The sequence below is a fragment of the Nanorana parkeri genome, unplaced genomic scaffold (assembly GCF_000935625.1).
Source record: "Nanorana parkeri isolate BGI_ZX_2015 unplaced genomic scaffold, ASM93562v1 scaffold2169, whole genome shotgun sequence".
NCBI classification, from domain to species: domain Eukaryota; kingdom Metazoa; phylum Chordata; class Amphibia; order Anura; family Dicroglossidae; genus Nanorana; species Nanorana parkeri.
Window position 1 is genome coordinate 137,494 of NW_017308437.1, and position 16,472 is coordinate 153,965.

At 51.8% G+C, this 16,472-nt stretch overlaps 1 protein-coding gene across 1 annotated transcript in view; it reads left to right on the plus strand.

The window, feature by feature from the left end:
• The first annotated feature begins 89 nt into the window (after positions 1 to 89).
• The window catches only part of LOC108800934 (amyloid beta A4 precursor protein-binding family B member 1-like), a 24,774-nt gene continuing 8,391 nt past the window's right edge, over positions 90 to 16,472 (plus strand). The window contains exons 1-10 of the mRNA XM_018572918.1: positions 90 to 125; positions 1,444 to 2,116; positions 2,802 to 2,992; positions 5,422 to 5,498; positions 6,504 to 6,561; positions 7,194 to 7,319; positions 8,257 to 8,384; positions 10,805 to 10,810; positions 10,905 to 11,019; positions 13,123 to 13,207. Of these exons, the coding sequence (XP_018428420.1) occupies positions 108 to 125; positions 1,444 to 2,116; positions 2,802 to 2,992; positions 5,422 to 5,498; positions 6,504 to 6,561; positions 7,194 to 7,319; positions 8,257 to 8,384; positions 10,805 to 10,810; positions 10,905 to 11,019; positions 13,123 to 13,207 (1,477 nt within the window). The 5' untranslated portion in view covers positions 90 to 107. The remainder of the gene's footprint in view (positions 126 to 1,443; positions 2,117 to 2,801; positions 2,993 to 5,421; positions 5,499 to 6,503; positions 6,562 to 7,193; positions 7,320 to 8,256; positions 8,385 to 10,804; positions 10,811 to 10,904; positions 11,020 to 13,122; positions 13,208 to 16,472) is intronic.

Here is a 16,472-nt window from a genome sequence, read left to right on the forward strand (position 1 = left end):
GGGTGGGTATGGTGATCTGGGGGGGTGATGATCTGGTGGGGGGAAGGGCGGTCGGGTTGGATCTAATAATTTGTTCTCCTTGTTCTAGGTTTGGCTCTGGATGAAGAATGAGCGTCTTCTTCCATCTCCAGGTAAATGTTTCCACATTCCATAGAGATCTGTCCATTCCAGAATCATGTGACTGTCTCTGGCCCCACCCCTTTTCATTCATTGGATTTCGGTTTTATCAATCAGAGGCTCCGCATCACATGTGGGCGTTACCTGAGGTGCTATACAGCCTGCCCAGGAACGCTCACTCCTCCAGACTGATGCCCCACCCATCAAGGCACTTTGATATTTGCATAACTCCTCCCAATAGCCTGCATCAGGTTGAGGGCTCTTGAGAGAAGTTCGGAGGCAGGGTGCTGTCCCTCCTGCTGGCTCCTTTCAGCCATGATCTGCTTGCATTGTATAGAGAAGAACAGAGACTCAGTGATGAGATGACTGGGTATAAAATAAGATGTGTAATGAATACAGAAATGTTTTTAGTAATCTTCATGTTGGGGGTGAAGTATAGGCAGATCACACTTCAGCTTTAATTGTAGGATGTTAGTGGAGTGGGCCCAAGGCGGGGGCAGTTGGGCCCAGTAGGACAAGGCAGGGGCAGTTGGGCCCAGTAGTGCAAGGCGGGGGCAGTTGGGCCCAGTAGGGCAAGGCGGGGTATTTGGGCCACAGTAGGAATAGTTAGGCTCTAGAAGCAGGGAGGTGGGCCCAGTAGGTGGGGGGTTGGGCTCTAGTAGCGGGGAGTTGAGCCCAGTAGGGGGGGGGTTGGGCTCTAGTAGCGGGGAGTTGAGCCCAGTAGGGGGGGGGTTGGGCTCTAGTAGCGGGGAGTTGAGCCCAGTAGGGGGGGGGTTGGGCTCTAGTAGCGGGGAGTTGAGCCCAGTAGGGGGGGGGTTGGGCTCTAGTAGCGGGGAGTTGAGCCCAGTAGGGGGGGGGTTGGGCTCTAGTAGCGGGGAGTTGAGCCCAGTAGGGGGGGGGTTGGGCTCTAGTAGCGGGGAGTTGAGCCCAGTAGGGGGGGGGTTGGGCTCTAGTAGCGGGGAGTTGAGCCCAGTAGGGGGGGGGTTGGGCTCTAGTAGCGGGGAGTTGAGCCCAGTAGGGGGGGGGTTGGGCTCTAGTAGCGGGGAGTTGAGCCCAGTAGGGGGGGGGTTGGGCTCTAGTAGCGGGGAGTTGAGCCCAGTAGGGGGGGGGTTGGGCTCTAGTAGCGGGGAGTTGAGCCCAGTAGGGGGGGGGTTGGGCTCTAGTAGCGGGGAGTTGAGCCCAGTAGGGGGGGGGTTGGGCTCTAGTAGCGGGGAGTTGGGCCCAGTAGGTGGGGTTGCTTTTATTGGGAGTGTAATAAATCCGGGGTGATGGGTGACAGTTACCGTGGATTTGATATTATGGGATGACTTTGGTCTTCTCTGCGTCTCTCTCAGCCTCACCGTTAGCATGTCTGGACCAATGATGGAGAAGAGTCCAGTGTCCAGTCTCACGCTCAACCTCATCACCTCTCACAACGACCTCCTGTCCCCGAAGAGCCGCCAGATTTATGCCCACACCGACCTGCAGAGCGCCATGGGGCTGGTCAGTGCGGAGCTGGGCGGGGGCACCCCGTCCGAACACACCAACCCCAAGTGGTTGAAGGAAGGGCAGAACCAGCTGCGCAAAGCGGCCGAGCACGAGAAAGAGGACCAGAACTGCAACCCGGACCCGGAACAAGGCAACAAAGACTGGACCAACTGGAACCAAGAGAAGAGCAATAGATGCACCAAGCTGGAAGAACTGGAAGTATCTGCGCTGAACTGCGTCAATCGCAGCGGTGTCATCAACGCATCACCGCTGCTCATCCAAGACGGAGAAGACGAGGAAGACGATCTGACGCCGCCTCAGAGCGAGCTCACCGATCCCGTCACCACGGAGACCTCTGAACAGAGCTCCGAGGTTCAGGAGAACGGCAAAGAGACGACCGACGGCCCCAGAGACACTGGACGCAGCGCAAGTCTGCTATTCGGAATGAGGAACACGGCCGGAAGTGACGAGGACTCCAGCTGGGCGACTCTGTCACAGGGCACCCCGTCCTATGGGTCCCCGGATGACACAGGTGAGATACAACCCGCCTGGGACAGTCTATATTGAGGGGTCACAGTACCTGGGTAACCCATACCAGTCCACCCCGGACAGTCTATAGGGGTCACAGTGCCCAGGTAACCCATACCAGTCCACCCCGGACAGTCTATATTGAAGGGTCACAGTGCCCAGGTAACCCATACCAGTCCACCCCGGACAGTCTATATTGAAGGGTCACAGTGCCCAGGTAACCCATACCAGTCCACCCCGGACAGTCTATATTGAAGGGTCACAGTGCCCAGGTAACCCATACCAATCCACCCCGGACAGTCTATATTGAAGTGTCACAGTGCCCAGGTAACCCATACCAGTCCAGGAGTTGTCTGCTACCAAGCTGCTACGGTGGTAGATAGGTGACCGATGATGGGCAGTCTCTGACCGTCCCCTGTGGTATGTCTGCACTCTCTGACCGTCCCCTCTGGTATGTCTGCACTCTCTGACCGTCCCCTTTGGTATGTCTGCACTCTCTGACTGTCCCCTTTGGTATGTCTGCGGCCTCTTACATATTGTGAGCTCCTCTGGCATTGTAAGGGGTCACACGTGAGACCCTCTATAGTAAGCTGACCATCATTGGTTTAGGAAACTGATTCCACTTCCATACTGGTCTAGTCCCAGTGATGTGTTCCGCCTTGTTTAATAGGAAATAATTGTCTCCACAGATTGTTTCTGGCCGAGGAATGCCATGGACACAGACTCTGACCTTCCCTCCGGGTGGGTGAGGGTGCAGGACACTTCCGGAACATACTACTGGCACGTCCCCACCGGGACCACACAATGGGAGCCGCCATCCGACCTCAACGGGGAGCCTAAGATGTATTCCCCCAGCACTGACCTCACCCCGACAGAGGAGGTAGGTGTATCTGTCGTCCCTCTTCTTTCATCTAAAGGTCGGAACTAGGGATGCACCGATATATATCGGAGGAACTAGGGATGCACCGATATATCGGAGGAACTAGGGATGCACCGATATATCGGAGGAACTAGGGATGCACCGATATATCGGAGGAACTAGGGATGCACCGATATATCGGAGGAACTAGGGATGCACCGATATATCGGAGGAACTAGGGATGCACCGATATATCGGAGGAACTAGGGATGCACCGATATATCGGAGGAACTAGGGATGCACCGATATATCGGAGGAACTAGGGATGCACCGATATATCGGAGGAACTAGGGATGCACATATATATCGGAGGAACTAGGGATGCACCGATATATCGGAGGAACTAGGGATGCACCGGAACTAGGGATGCACCGATATATATCCGAGGAACTAGGGATGCACCAATATATCGGAGGAACTAGGGATGCACCGATATATCGGAGGAACTAGGGATGCACCGATATATCGGAGGAACTAGGGATGCACCGATATATCGGAGGAACTAGGGATGCACCGATATATCGGCCGCCGAAACATATCGGCCAAAAATGGCACTTTTGGCTAAATCGGCGCATCCCAGGTTTCATTCCTCCCCGCTTGGTGCTGCTCTGTGAAAGTGACAGCCGGCCGAGCGCTGCGGGAGGAGAGCGCTGTGAGCGGCCGGTGTCTCTCCTCCCACACCGCTCAGCCTCCTATCACAGTCCGGCAGAGCGGTGTGTGGGCGGAGACAGCGCTGTCACAGGAGGCTGAGCTCTCCTCCCTCCCCGCACCGCTCGCTCCTGTGACAGCGTGTCAGAGAGGAGAGCGGGTACAAGCAGTCATGTGATCAGTGATCGCTGAGTGTGTGTACATAATTGAGGACATGGTATGTTTACTATATCCTCAATTATGAATGAATGGGAAGTGATCTACATCACCTCCTACATCACTTCCTGTTCATTCACGATTGTGGTTCTAGTAAATATACTTTGTTCTCAAGTTATAAATGAACAGGAACACTCAGTATAGAGCAGTGGTTCTCAGCCTGTGTAACCTCAGGACCCACATTTGTCCTTGGCCATTAAGTCGCGACCCAAGTCACCCTGCAATGGAATGCACAGCATTGCGGTAACAAGCGTTCGGGTAACCAACACGATGCACCTTCCACACTAGAACACGCAGTAGGTGCGATTGCGGGGTACTGGAGAGTGTCACCTCCATAGTAATGACACTGAGGAAGTGACCTTCCACCTCATGGATCACAATCTCACACACTCACATATATTCTCACACACATATACACATTCCAAAAAAAATTTTTTTTTTCTTTTTTTTTTATCTTTTTTTTTTTAAGACCCCCCCCCCCAGTCTCCCTACTTTATTAGAACTGGAGCGGATGCTCAGCCTGGGGTCCAGAATTTGCTGCTGTGCTGTGACGGCGCTCCATCCATATGTGCATTGTTTGTACAGCTCCCTTACGTGCCATGTAGAGGTGCCGGGAGCCAGAATGTGGCGTCAGTCCAGTCCAGGCACCTCTACAGGACACGTGTGGGAGCTGTAAGCAATGTATGGATGTATGGAGCTCCCTCGTCAACATAGTTCCAGCCGTCCCCACCTCAAGCTGATATTCAGGGCTGTGCACCATATTTGGAATGGCTGCTTGGCACAAGAACTGATGGTGCTGCGCTAGGGGGAGGCTGAGGAGTCTCCCACCTAGAAAAGTGGAAGGCATGTGCCGACCCACTGAACATGGGGTCGCGACCCACTTTTGGTTCACAACCCACCAGTTGAGAACCAAGGGTATAGAGGATCCCTGTTCATTGATAACAAGGGACACAGAAAAAGAGATGAGGACTCTGTGTCCTCAATCTCTTTTTCTATTTTAAAAGGGAGATATCGGGGGTCTGTTTAGATCCCCAATATTTCCCCGAAGCCCCTAAAAGTAAAGTAAAAAATAAAAACATTTAATTAAAAATAATGAATTAATAAAAAAAAAAAATATTTAAAACATTTGAAAAAATTAAAAATATTTTTTTTTTTCGGTTTCGGCCTGACAATTATTTTACATTTTACATTTCGCTTTCGTTACCGTTTCGGGCAGATAGGAATGACTTTCATTCTAAGGTTTAGATAATGGCAATGCCGGCCATTCACGTGCTGATTTTACCAACTTTCAACCAGCTTTTAAATGATAAAAAAATGACTAAACAGATGAAGGCCGCCTGCCTCCATAGTACAAAACCCCATTCATGGGCATTGTCCGTGTTGTGTTGCTTTCATACATGTGAAACTTCCTGAAGATTGGCGTTTGTGTGACCGGCAGTAGAGGCCTTCTCTGGTAGACAGATGTGTTCAATGGATGACATGCTCTTCATTTTACTGACCCGTGGCTGTGTACATATTTTCTTCAGGAAACATCACAGGAGCAGTTGTCAGATTACAATGACTTAGAGGAGGTGACCTTCCACATCCATGATCTCCACCTCAGGTGAGTGACAACCTCCATAGTAATGACAGAGGAAGTGACCTTCCACCTCATGGATATGAACCTCAGGAGAGTGTCGCCTCCATAGTAATAACGAGGAAGTCACCTTCCACCTCATGGATCTGACCCTCAGGAGAGTGACAACCTCCATAGTAATGACACTGAGGAAGTGACCTTCCACCTCATGGATCTGACCCTCAGGAGAGTGTCGCCTCCATAGTAATGACACTGAGGAAGTGACCTTCCACCTCATGGATCTGACCCTCAGGAGAGTGTCGCCTCCATAGTAATGACACTGAGGAAGCGACCTTCCACCTCATGGATCTGACCCTCAGGAGAGTGACAACCTCCATAGTAATGACACTGAGGAAGTCACCTTCCACCTCATGGATCTGACCCCCAGGAGAGTGACAACCTCCATAGTAATGACACTGAGGAAGTCACCTTCCACCTCATGGATCTAACCCTCAGGAGAGTGACAACCTCCATAGTAATGACACTGAGGAAGTCACCTTCCACCTCATGGATCTAACCCTCAGGAGAGTGACAACCTCCATAGTAATGACACTGAGGAAGTGACCTTCCACCTCATGGATCTGACCCTCAGGAGAGTGACAACCTCCATAGTAATGACACTGAGGAAGTCACCTTCCACCTCATGGATCTAACCCTCAGGAGAGTGACAACCTCCATAGTAATGACACTGAGGAAGTCACCTTCCACCTCATGGATCTGACCCTCAGGAGAGTGACAACCTCCATAGTAATGACACTGAGGAAGTCACCTTCCACCTCATGGATCTGACCCTCAGGAGAGTGACAACCTCCATAGTAATGACACACTCTCAGCATGTCTATAGTATATTGTATTGTGCGGTAGAAGAAGCAGTTTCTGGCTCTTTGCAGCTGATGAATGAGATGTTTTAGTAGCAATCCGTCATTGTGTCATTATGATGGAGAATCCAGAGAACGTTCTCTGTTTAGAATTGGTTGTTCTTTATGTTTCCAGCTCTGCAGACCAAGGAGAAGACCAGGAGTCTGTACAGAGCTCGGGGCCCGGGCCACAGGTATCTCTCCATTTAAATGTCCTCTGTGTAATCCCGCAGGTGCATGTCTCTGGTGGGTCCTGACAGTTACCTGGCTGTGTGTCCCTCTCCTAGTCCTCTCTGTCCATCCACAAGTACTTGTACTCGCCCAAATGCTCCCGATGCCTATCCCGGTATCAGGAGGCCAGTCGGCAAGTCTTTACACGCAGCCTGGCTTCCTGATTGGCCAGCTTTCTGTCATTACTCGCCTCCCGGCCAATCAGGAAGCCGGGCGCCGTTTAATGACTGGCTGCCCGGCTTACTCATTGGTCGGGAAGCTGGCCAATCAGGCAGCGAGTCAATACCTGCCCCCCTGGCTTCCTGATTGTCCTGCAAGCCGGCTCCATGCTCCCTCGTCACCTGGTGACGAGGGAGCATAGAGGCGGCTTCCCGGCTAATCAGGAAGCATGGTGGCGAGTCATTACACGCCGCTCGGCTTCCTTAATGGGACTTTTGGTGTTGGTATTCCATATCCGCGAGTACCAGAAAAAAAATCGGTATTCTGTACCAAAAAAAGGTGCATCACTAATAAGAACAATCAATGAAAGTACAAAGTTTGGAGTTAGTTGTGCAGTTCATTTAGGAGAGTGAAAACAGATTTTTCTATCTGGCAGACATTTTCGGTACTTTCTCTCGGTTGGGTGGAAATGACAGAGGAGGATTTGGCTCCCGGAAGAAGCAGCGTCGCTGTAAACAGCTGCATCAGACAGTTGTCACTCCACAACCAGAGCCTGACCCAGGTAGGTTTTACTGCAGGATCAGCCCCTACTCGGAGCACAACCTCTCCAATACATACACCTTCCAGGAAAAGATATATGGACACCTGACCCTCACACCTACATGGGATTGCTGGACTTCCCATGCCAAAACAATGGCCATTAATATGGACTATCCCCCCTTCCCTCTTTTATGGCTCTCACACCCCCTACTCTTCTGGGAAGGCTTCCTACAAGATTAGAAAGAGCATTTGTGAGGTCAGAGCTGATGAATGAGAAGACTAAGCGCACAATCTGTATTCAGAAGGGTTGAGGTCAGGGCTCTTGAGTCCTGCACACCAAACGGGTCAAGCTATGTGTTTATGGATCTGGCTTTGTACACAGGGGACAGTCATGGTGGGACAGAAAAAGGGACTTCTAACCGTTGCCACAAGGTTGGAAGCTCACAATTGTCTAAGAATGTCTTTGTATGATGTAGTAATAACCGAACCCTTCACTAGAAGTACTGAACTAAATCATTTGAGGTGTTCTGGTCAGCGGTTCACAATATCTTGTCCATATAGTGCAGGGGTAGCCAAACTCCGGCCCTCCAGCTGTGGTGAAACTACAAATCCCATGATGCATCTCTCTCCGGGAGTCATGTCTGTGGCTGTGAGAATCATGCAATGCCTCATGGGATTTGTAGTTCCACCACAGCGGGAGGGCCGAAGTTTGGCTACCCCTGATATAGTGTATGTTCAGAAACAAACAATAGGAGTCATTGGAAGTTCCCCTATCTCCTCTAACCAGACTTGTTCAGCCAATCTTGCAACCAGCATTTGCAATCGCTGATCAGTAAACATGGACTGTGTGCTGTATGAGACAGAAACATGTTGTCATATATCATCAGACTGCAGATTAGGATGCTTGTTATCGAGTAGATGTTAGCTGGACGGGTGTCACTGAATTGCTTGTCTTCCAGGGGAAGGACATGCTGCTGGTCTTGGATGAGGATTCCCTGAAGCTCTACGACTCCGCCGGAGAGACTGTACTCCACTCTCAGCCTATTGTCAGCATCCGAGTGTGGGGAGTGGGACGGGATGATGGGAGGTGAGTGCTGAACTGTTATTGATGATTTACTTAGAGCCGTCACCTCCCATGGAGGTGCAGCGACTAACGAGGGTGAAGAATAAATCTATTATATAGGGATGCACCGATACTAGTATCGGTATCGGTGCCGATACCGAGTATTTGGGTGAGTACTCGCCCAAATGCTCCGATACCTAGCACGAGTACTTCCTGTATCAGAAAGCTGGCAGCGCATCATTACACGCTGCCCGGTTTCCTGTTTGGCCAGGAAACGGCTCCATGCTCTCTCGTCACTTGTGATGAGAGAGCATGGAGCTGACTTCCCGGCCATTCGGGAAGTCGGGTAGGGTGCAATGACGCAGCGCCCGGCATTCTGATTGGCCGGGAAGCCGGCGTCATGCTCCCTCGTCATCTCATGAATCATAATATTAAGAAAGTGACCTTAAAGCATTAGTTTGTATTGCTTTAGAAAAAATGTGACCTGTCCCTTTAAGAAAAAGTATCGGTAATTGGTATCTGCGAGTACTTGATCAAAAGTATCGGTACTCGTACTCGGTCTTAAAAAAGTGGTATCGGTGCATCCCTATAGATGCCGAGAAAAAAGGTAAGGGGAAACTCCTCAAGAGCGGGGAGAGTCTGGAGTAACCGTGAGCTGGCAACAGTGTGGCAGACCCTCTACTGGAGCATCTACTGTCACTTTCTGTGGCAGTCAATATAATCTCCGGTTCTAGATATCAGAAAGCCAAAGATAGACGGTATACCCAACACATGACACCCTGAGATGAGGAGTGGCATGAGTTCCAGGATACGTATCGGGGTTCCATGTTATCAAAGACAAAGTAATTCACCTGGAAGTGTTTCTCCAATCCTATTATAACCCCGAAAACGATATAAATGAGGTCTACACTCTTCCTCCCTGTGTTGTCAAGGCTGCAGGGAAGGAAGACCGAAGAGGAGAGTAGAGATGAGCCCATCAGTCTGCTGCTTCTCCTTTCACTGTCCAATCGCAGCCTGGGGGAGGGACGAGACCTGTGCCTGTCACCGATCTGCAGCAAAGAAAAATCAGGTCTCCTCCCCCATCAGAATGGGAGGTGATGTGTGCGGGGTTAGAAAACAGAGGGTGGCAGCAGCTGAGTGGACGTGGCGGGAGGATATGTCATCCCAATGATGATGTGGACTCTGGCTTCTCCAGGGAACTGTGAGTCACATATTCAAACTGGAGGAAGGAAAAAGTTCTCAGAACACAGGATTAGCAGTAACAAGGGGCATATGGGCCGCAATATATGGCTCGGTGCACTAAATCTAACCCCTTTCACTGACTGGAGTATCACTTTAGGCTCCAGTACCGGGGCATATCAGCCGCAAGATGGCCCGGTACACTACATCTAACCACTGTCACTGGAGTATCCCTTTAGGCTCCAGTACCGGGGGAATAGCAGCTGCAGTATGGCCTGGTGTACTCCATCTAACCCCTTTCACTATAACTGAAGTACCCTGTTTCCCCGAAAATAAGACCAACCCCGAAAGTAAGACCTAGCACTAGTTTTCAAGATTCCTGTAATATAAGACCTACCCTGAAAATAAGACCTAGTTTGGTGGTAGCATATGAGGGGGAAGAGCAGGAGAGATGGTATCAGCCTGCAGGGACACACTGTATTAAGGGGATGACAGGGGACTCCCCCCGGCCAGCGCAGTGACAGGGAGCACTCCAGTACCATACTTCCCCAACTGCTGTCCCCCTGAAGGCACTGCTTAATGTAATGGTACTGTACTGTAATGTGTACCGGTAAATGGTACCGTACTTTACCGCACTGTCCACTGTCTTATGTCCCCACTGCTGCACCGCTGGTACGACTGCCCCTGATGGCAAAGGAAGCCGGCGCTGAAGAAAGCAAGGTTGCGGCGGCGGAGGGAGCAGAGCCGCATTAGCCGACACTTCCTCTATAGCGCCGGTTACTGTGACAGGCGGAGTGATACCAGATAACTTTAGATTGTTGTACATTTTGTGTGCACATTAAAAAAATAAGACATCCCCTGAAAATAAGACCTAGTGTGTTTTTTTGGGGGCAAAAAAAATATAAGACAGTGTCTTATTTTCGTGGTATTCCTATAGGCTCCAGTACCGGGGCACAGCAGCTGCAGTATGGCCTGGCACACTACATCTAACCACTTTCACTGTGACTATGACTGGAGTAAACCTGGCTATATGCTGGCTATATACTGCTTACATAACCCTCGGCCATCTGTCAGTGGAAGGCTCTCCCTCTGAGTGGAGCGGGCCCCGTATCCTCCCACATGCCATGATTTTCGATTTTCCATCTTTGGAATAATTGCAAATTTTCTTGTACAATAAGCTGAGCTGCTTGTCATGAATTGTGTGGCCATCTCTCCTCCACTAACCGTCTCTTTCTGTCTGCTTGTTGTGCTGCGGATGTACACAGAGAGAGGTACAGTATATATCTGGCACTTGGTTTTATATCCTTTGGTGATCTCTCGGCTCCTCTGTACTCGACCCTTTACACTGCCATTTCTTCATTGTAGGGACTTCGCTTACGTCGCCAGAGACAAACTGACACAGCTGCTGAAATGTCACGTGTTCCGATGTGAGGTCCCCGCCAAGGCCATTGCCACTGGTCTGCATGGGGTCTGCTCCCGCGTGAGTACTCATTTCTATTCTGTATTCTCAATATATATTTAATTTTGGTTTGAGAAAGCCGCATATTCATCACTTCTATGTGGAATTCCAATCACAGTTCAATATACACTATATTGCCAGACACGGAGTTCCCTTGTACTGACAGAAAATCCCCCCCTCTGTGTCTCCCTACTGAAGATGGGCTGCTCCATGCAGGAAGGGCGCCGCGACCCACTGCAGAAGGGCTCGCGACCCACTTTTGGGTCGCGACCCATGAGTTGAGAACCACTGCTCTAGATGAGGCCGAACCAGTGATTTTATAAAGTGGAAGTGTTACTCTTTTATCCCTTGATACAATTGTTCTATTAATGCACACGGGTATCCTGTTTGCCTTGCTGGCCGCTTGTTGACATTGCTTACTATTGCCAAATCTATGATCTATAAGCACCCCCAAATCTGGGACCTATAAGCACCCCCAGGCCTTTTTCCATGGCTGACTTCCCTAATGTAGCACCCCCAAGTTGTAGTTTGTGCACTCGTACTTTACACCCATGTGCATTACCTTACATTTTTCAACATTGAATCGCCATCTTGTAGCCCGGGCTGCAAATTCATCCCGATCTTGTTAAAGTGAATATATCTCCAGTTTGGAATTTACTGCTCTACAGTTTCGTATCGTCCGCAAAAACTGAGATCAAATTTGTTAGTCCAATCTTTGTTGTGTAATGAAAAGCACTCGCCTCATAGTTCTCCTTTTAAAGCTTTCCCTCTTGTCCTCATATACAGCAAGATTTCATCCCAATTTACAGGTGAAACTCGAATAATTAGAATATCGTGCGAAGCTCATTTATTTCACTAATGCAACTTATGCGGTGAAACTAATATATGAGAGAGACTCATTACATGCAAAGCAAGATAGTTCAAGCCGTGATTTGTCATCATTGTGATGATTATGGCTTACAGCTCATGGAAACCCCAAGAACCCCAAATCCACAACCTCAAAAAAGTAGAATATTACATGCAATCAATAAGGCTGGGTTCACACCTAGGCGTTTTTTCCGCGCTTTCGTACTCGCGGAAAAACGCTCAAACAGGGAAATGTCATTATTTTCAATGTGCATGGTTCCCATCTGGGCGGTTTTCCGCTAGTACGAACGTGCGGGAAACCGCCCTACGGCCAAAGAAGTACATGTACTTCTTTGGGGCGTTTTGGTCGGGCGGTTCTATTGGGATACAGCCAAGTATCCCTCGGAAACGCGCGTATTTCGCACGTTTTTTTTTACCGCGAATCACGGTAAAAAAACGTGAGAAAAACGTGCATATTCAAATCCGCCTAGGTGTGAACCCAGCATTAAACAAGGATTGTACATAGAACAATATCGGACCTCTGAAAAGTACAAGCATGCATATGTACTCAGTACTTGGTTTGGGCCCCTTTTGCAGAACTTACTGCAATTACTTTTGCACGATATTCTAATTATTCGAGTTTCACCTGTATGTCGCGTAGGTTTCTGTTTATTGGAGTTGGACTTTTCATATAATTGATTGATCTTGTCATGGCGACCGGTCTGTGTTTCCTGGAGCTTACAGTGAACGTTCTCATTCTACGCTCGGTGTTCCCAGGTTATCCCCGATGTCCACGTCTGCAATCAGCGCTGTGCTGTTTGTAATTAAATCCAACAGAACATTATTTCTGGCTCGGGATCCACCAATTGTCCCATAAAATTATCTCCGAGTGTGTTCAAGAAGTGACGGCCCATCTGGAGTTTGGGGTTTCATTTACCCAATCAATATCCGCATAGAGTCCCCATAATCATGACACTGGCTTCCCGCTACTTCTATCTGTGACAATAGTTGTCTCCCCTCCTCCCCTACGTCCTGTAACATGTTCCCACCAGTCATTCGCCTTTTCCCCCATTCATGTTCATCTCTATCCATTGTAATTAACCATCATCCCCAATCTCCTGAGCCAGATCATTCCTGACAATGGCATACCCCCCATAAAATGATCAGGGTACCTGTCCTCGTTCTGTGGGGTGACGGATGAGAAGTACATAGTAGTACATGTCTGCAGGTAATGTGAATGTCTCATATTGTAGGTCACAATGTCTTGTTTGTCCGCAGATTATGGCTGGGAGACGCGGCCCCCGGTCCCTGGAGGATGGACTTTTCCTGGACCAGTCTAGAATGGTGGACATTCCTTTCCAAGGTGGGCCGTCATGTCACATTGCAGGCTCGGGCCTCATTCACACGTGTGCATTTAAAAGCACATGTGTGTTTTCCGTGATATACATGTTCTCAACTTATATTTTAGTGTTTTCCGTGCTTTACAATGTGTTTATGTCATGTATTTTCATGGCACTGTACCCCCTCCTCTGTCTCTCTGTAATGGCACTGTACCCCCTCCCCTGCCCCTGTAATGGCGCTGTACCCCCTCTGTCTGCTCTGTGATGGCGCTGTACCCCCTCTGTCTGCTCTGTGATGGCGCTGTACCCCCTCTGTCTGCTCTGTGATGGCGCTGTACCCCCTCTGTCTGCTCTGTGATGGCGCTGTACCCCCTCTGTCTGCTCTGTGATGGCGCTGTACCCCCTCTGTCTGCTCTGTGATGGCGCTGTACCCCCTCTGTCTGCTCTGTGATGGCGCTGTACCCCCTCTGTCTGCTCTGTGATGGCGCTGTACCCCCTCTGTCTGCTCTGTGATGGCGCTGTACCCCCTCTGTCTGCTCTGTGATGGCGCTGTACCCCCTCTGTCTGCTCTGTGATGGCGCTGTACCCCCTCTGTCTGCTCTGTGATGGCGCTGTACCCCCTCTGTCTGCTCTGTGATGGCGCTGTACCCCCTCTGTCTGCTCTGTGATGGCGCTGTACCCCCTCTGTCTGCTCTGTGATGGCGCTGTACCCCCTCTGTCTGCTCTGTGATGGCGCTGTACCCCCTCTGTCTGCTCTGTGATGGCGCTGTACCCCCTCTGTCTGCTCTGTGATGGCGCTGTACCCCCTCTGTCTGCTCTGTGATGGCGCTGTACCCCCTCTGTCTGCTCTGTGATGGCGCTGTACCCCCTCTGTCTGCTCTGTGATGGCGCTGTACCCCCTCTGTCTGCTCTGTGATGGCGCTGTACCCCCTCTGTCTGCTCTGTGATGGCGCTGTACCCCCTCTGTCTGCTCTGTGATGGCGCTGTACCCCCTCTGTCTGCTCTGTGATGGCGCTGTACCCCCTCTGTCTGCTCTGTGATGGCGCTGTACCCCCTCTGTCTGCTCTGTGATGGCGCTGTACCCCCTCTGTCTGCTCTGTGATGGCGCTGTACCCCCTCTGTCTGCTCTGTGATGGCGCTGTACCCCCTCTGTCTGCTCTGTGATGGCGCTGTACCCCCTCTGTCTGCTCTGTGATGGCGCTGTACCCCCTCTGTCTGCTCTGTGATGGCGCTGTACCCCCTCTGTCTGCTCTGTGATGGCGCTGTACCCCCTCTGTCTGCTCTGTGATGGCGCTGTACCCCCTCTGTCTGCTCTGTGATGGCGCTGTACCCCCTCTGTCTGCTCTGTGATGGCGCTGTACCCCCTCTGTCTGCTCTGTGATGGCGCTGTACCCCCTCTGTCTGCTCTGTGATGGCGCTGTACCCCCTCTGTCTGCTCTGTGATGGCGCTGTACCCCCTCTGTCTGCTCTGTGATGGCGCTGTACCCCCTCTGTCTGCTCTGTGATGGCGCTGTACCCCCTCTGTCTGCTCTGTGATGGCGCTGTACCCCCTCTGTCTGCTCTGTGATGGCGCTGTACCCCCTCTGTCTGCTCTGTGATGGCGCTGTACCCCCTCTGTCTGCTCTGTGATGGCGCTGTACCCCCTCTGTCTGCTCTGTGATGGCGCTGTACCCCCTCTGTCTGCTCTGTGATGGCGCTGTACCCCCTCTGTCTGCTCTGTGATGGCGCTGTACCCCCTCTGTCTGCTCTGTGATGGCGCTGTACCCCCTCTGTCTGCTCTGTGATGGCGCTGTACCCCCTCTGTCTGCTCTGTGATGGCGCTGTACCCCCTCTGTCTGCTCTGTGATGGCGCTGTACCCCCTCTGTCTGCTCTGTGATGGCGCTGTACCCCCTCTGTCTGCTCTGTGATGGCGCTGTACCCCCTCTGTCTGCTCTGTGATGGCGCTGTACCCCCTCTGTCTGCTCTGTGATGGCGCTGTACCCCCTCTGTCTGCTCTGTGATGGCGCTGTACCCCCTCTGTCTGCTCTGTGATGGCGCTGTACCCCCTCTGTCTGCTCTGTGATGGCGCTGTACCCCCTCTGTCTGCTCTGTGATGGCGCTGTACCCCCTCTGTCTGCTCTGTGATGGCGCTGTACCCCCTCTGTCTGCTCTGTGATGGCGCTGTACCCCCTCTGTCTGCTCTGTGATGGCGCTGTACCCCCTCTGTCTGCTCTGTGATGGCGCTGTACCCCCTCTGTCTGCTCTGTGATGGCGCTGTACCCCCTCTGTCTGCTCTGTGATGGCGCTGTACCCCCTCTGTCTGCTCTGTGATGGCGCTGTACCCCCTCTGTCTGCTCTGTGATGGCGCTGTACCCCCTCTGTCTGCTCTGTGATGGCGCTGTACCCCCTCTGTCTGCTCTGTGATGGCGCTGTACCCCCTCTGTCTGCTCTGTGATGGCGCTGTACCCCCTCTGTCTGCTCTGTGATGGCGCTGTACCCCCTCTGTCTGCTCTGTGATGGCGCTGTACCCCCTCTGTCTGCTCTGTGATGGCGCTGTACCCCCTCTGTCTGCTCTGTGATGGCGCTGTACCCCCTCTGTCTGCTCTGTGATGGCGCTGTACCCCCTCTGTCTGCTCTGTGATGGCGCTGTACCCCCTCTGTCTGCTCTGTGATGGCGCTGTACCCCCTCTGTCTGCTCTGTGATGGCGCTGTACCCCCTCTGTCTGCTCTGTGATGGCGCTGTACCCCCTCTGTCTGCTCTGTGATGGCGCTGTACCCCCTCTGTCTGCTCTGTGATGGCGCTGTACCCCCTCTGTCTGCTCTGTGATGGCGCTGTACCCCCTCTGTCTGCTCTGTGATGGCGCTGTACCCCCTCTGTCTGCTCTGTGATGGCGCTGTACCCCCTCTGTCTGCTCTGTGATGGCGCTGTACCCCCTCTGTCTGCTCTGTGATGGCGCTGTACCCCCTCTGTCTGCTCTGTGATGGCGCTGTACCCCCTCTGTCTGCTCTGTGATGGCGCTGTACCCCCTCTGTCTGCTCTGTGATGGCGCTGTACCCCCTCCTCCGTCCCTGTAATGGCGCCGTACCCCCTCCTCTGTCCCTGTAATGGCGCTGTACCCCCTCTGTCTGCTCTGTGATGACGCTGCACCCCCTCTGTCTGCTCTGTGATGACGCTGTATCCGCTCCCCTAGCTGCTCTGTGATGACGCTGCACCCCTCCTCTGTCTGCTCTGTGATGACGCAGTACCCCCTCCTCTGGCTGCTCTGTGATGACGCTGTACCCCTCCCCCTTCTGCCCTGTGTTGACGC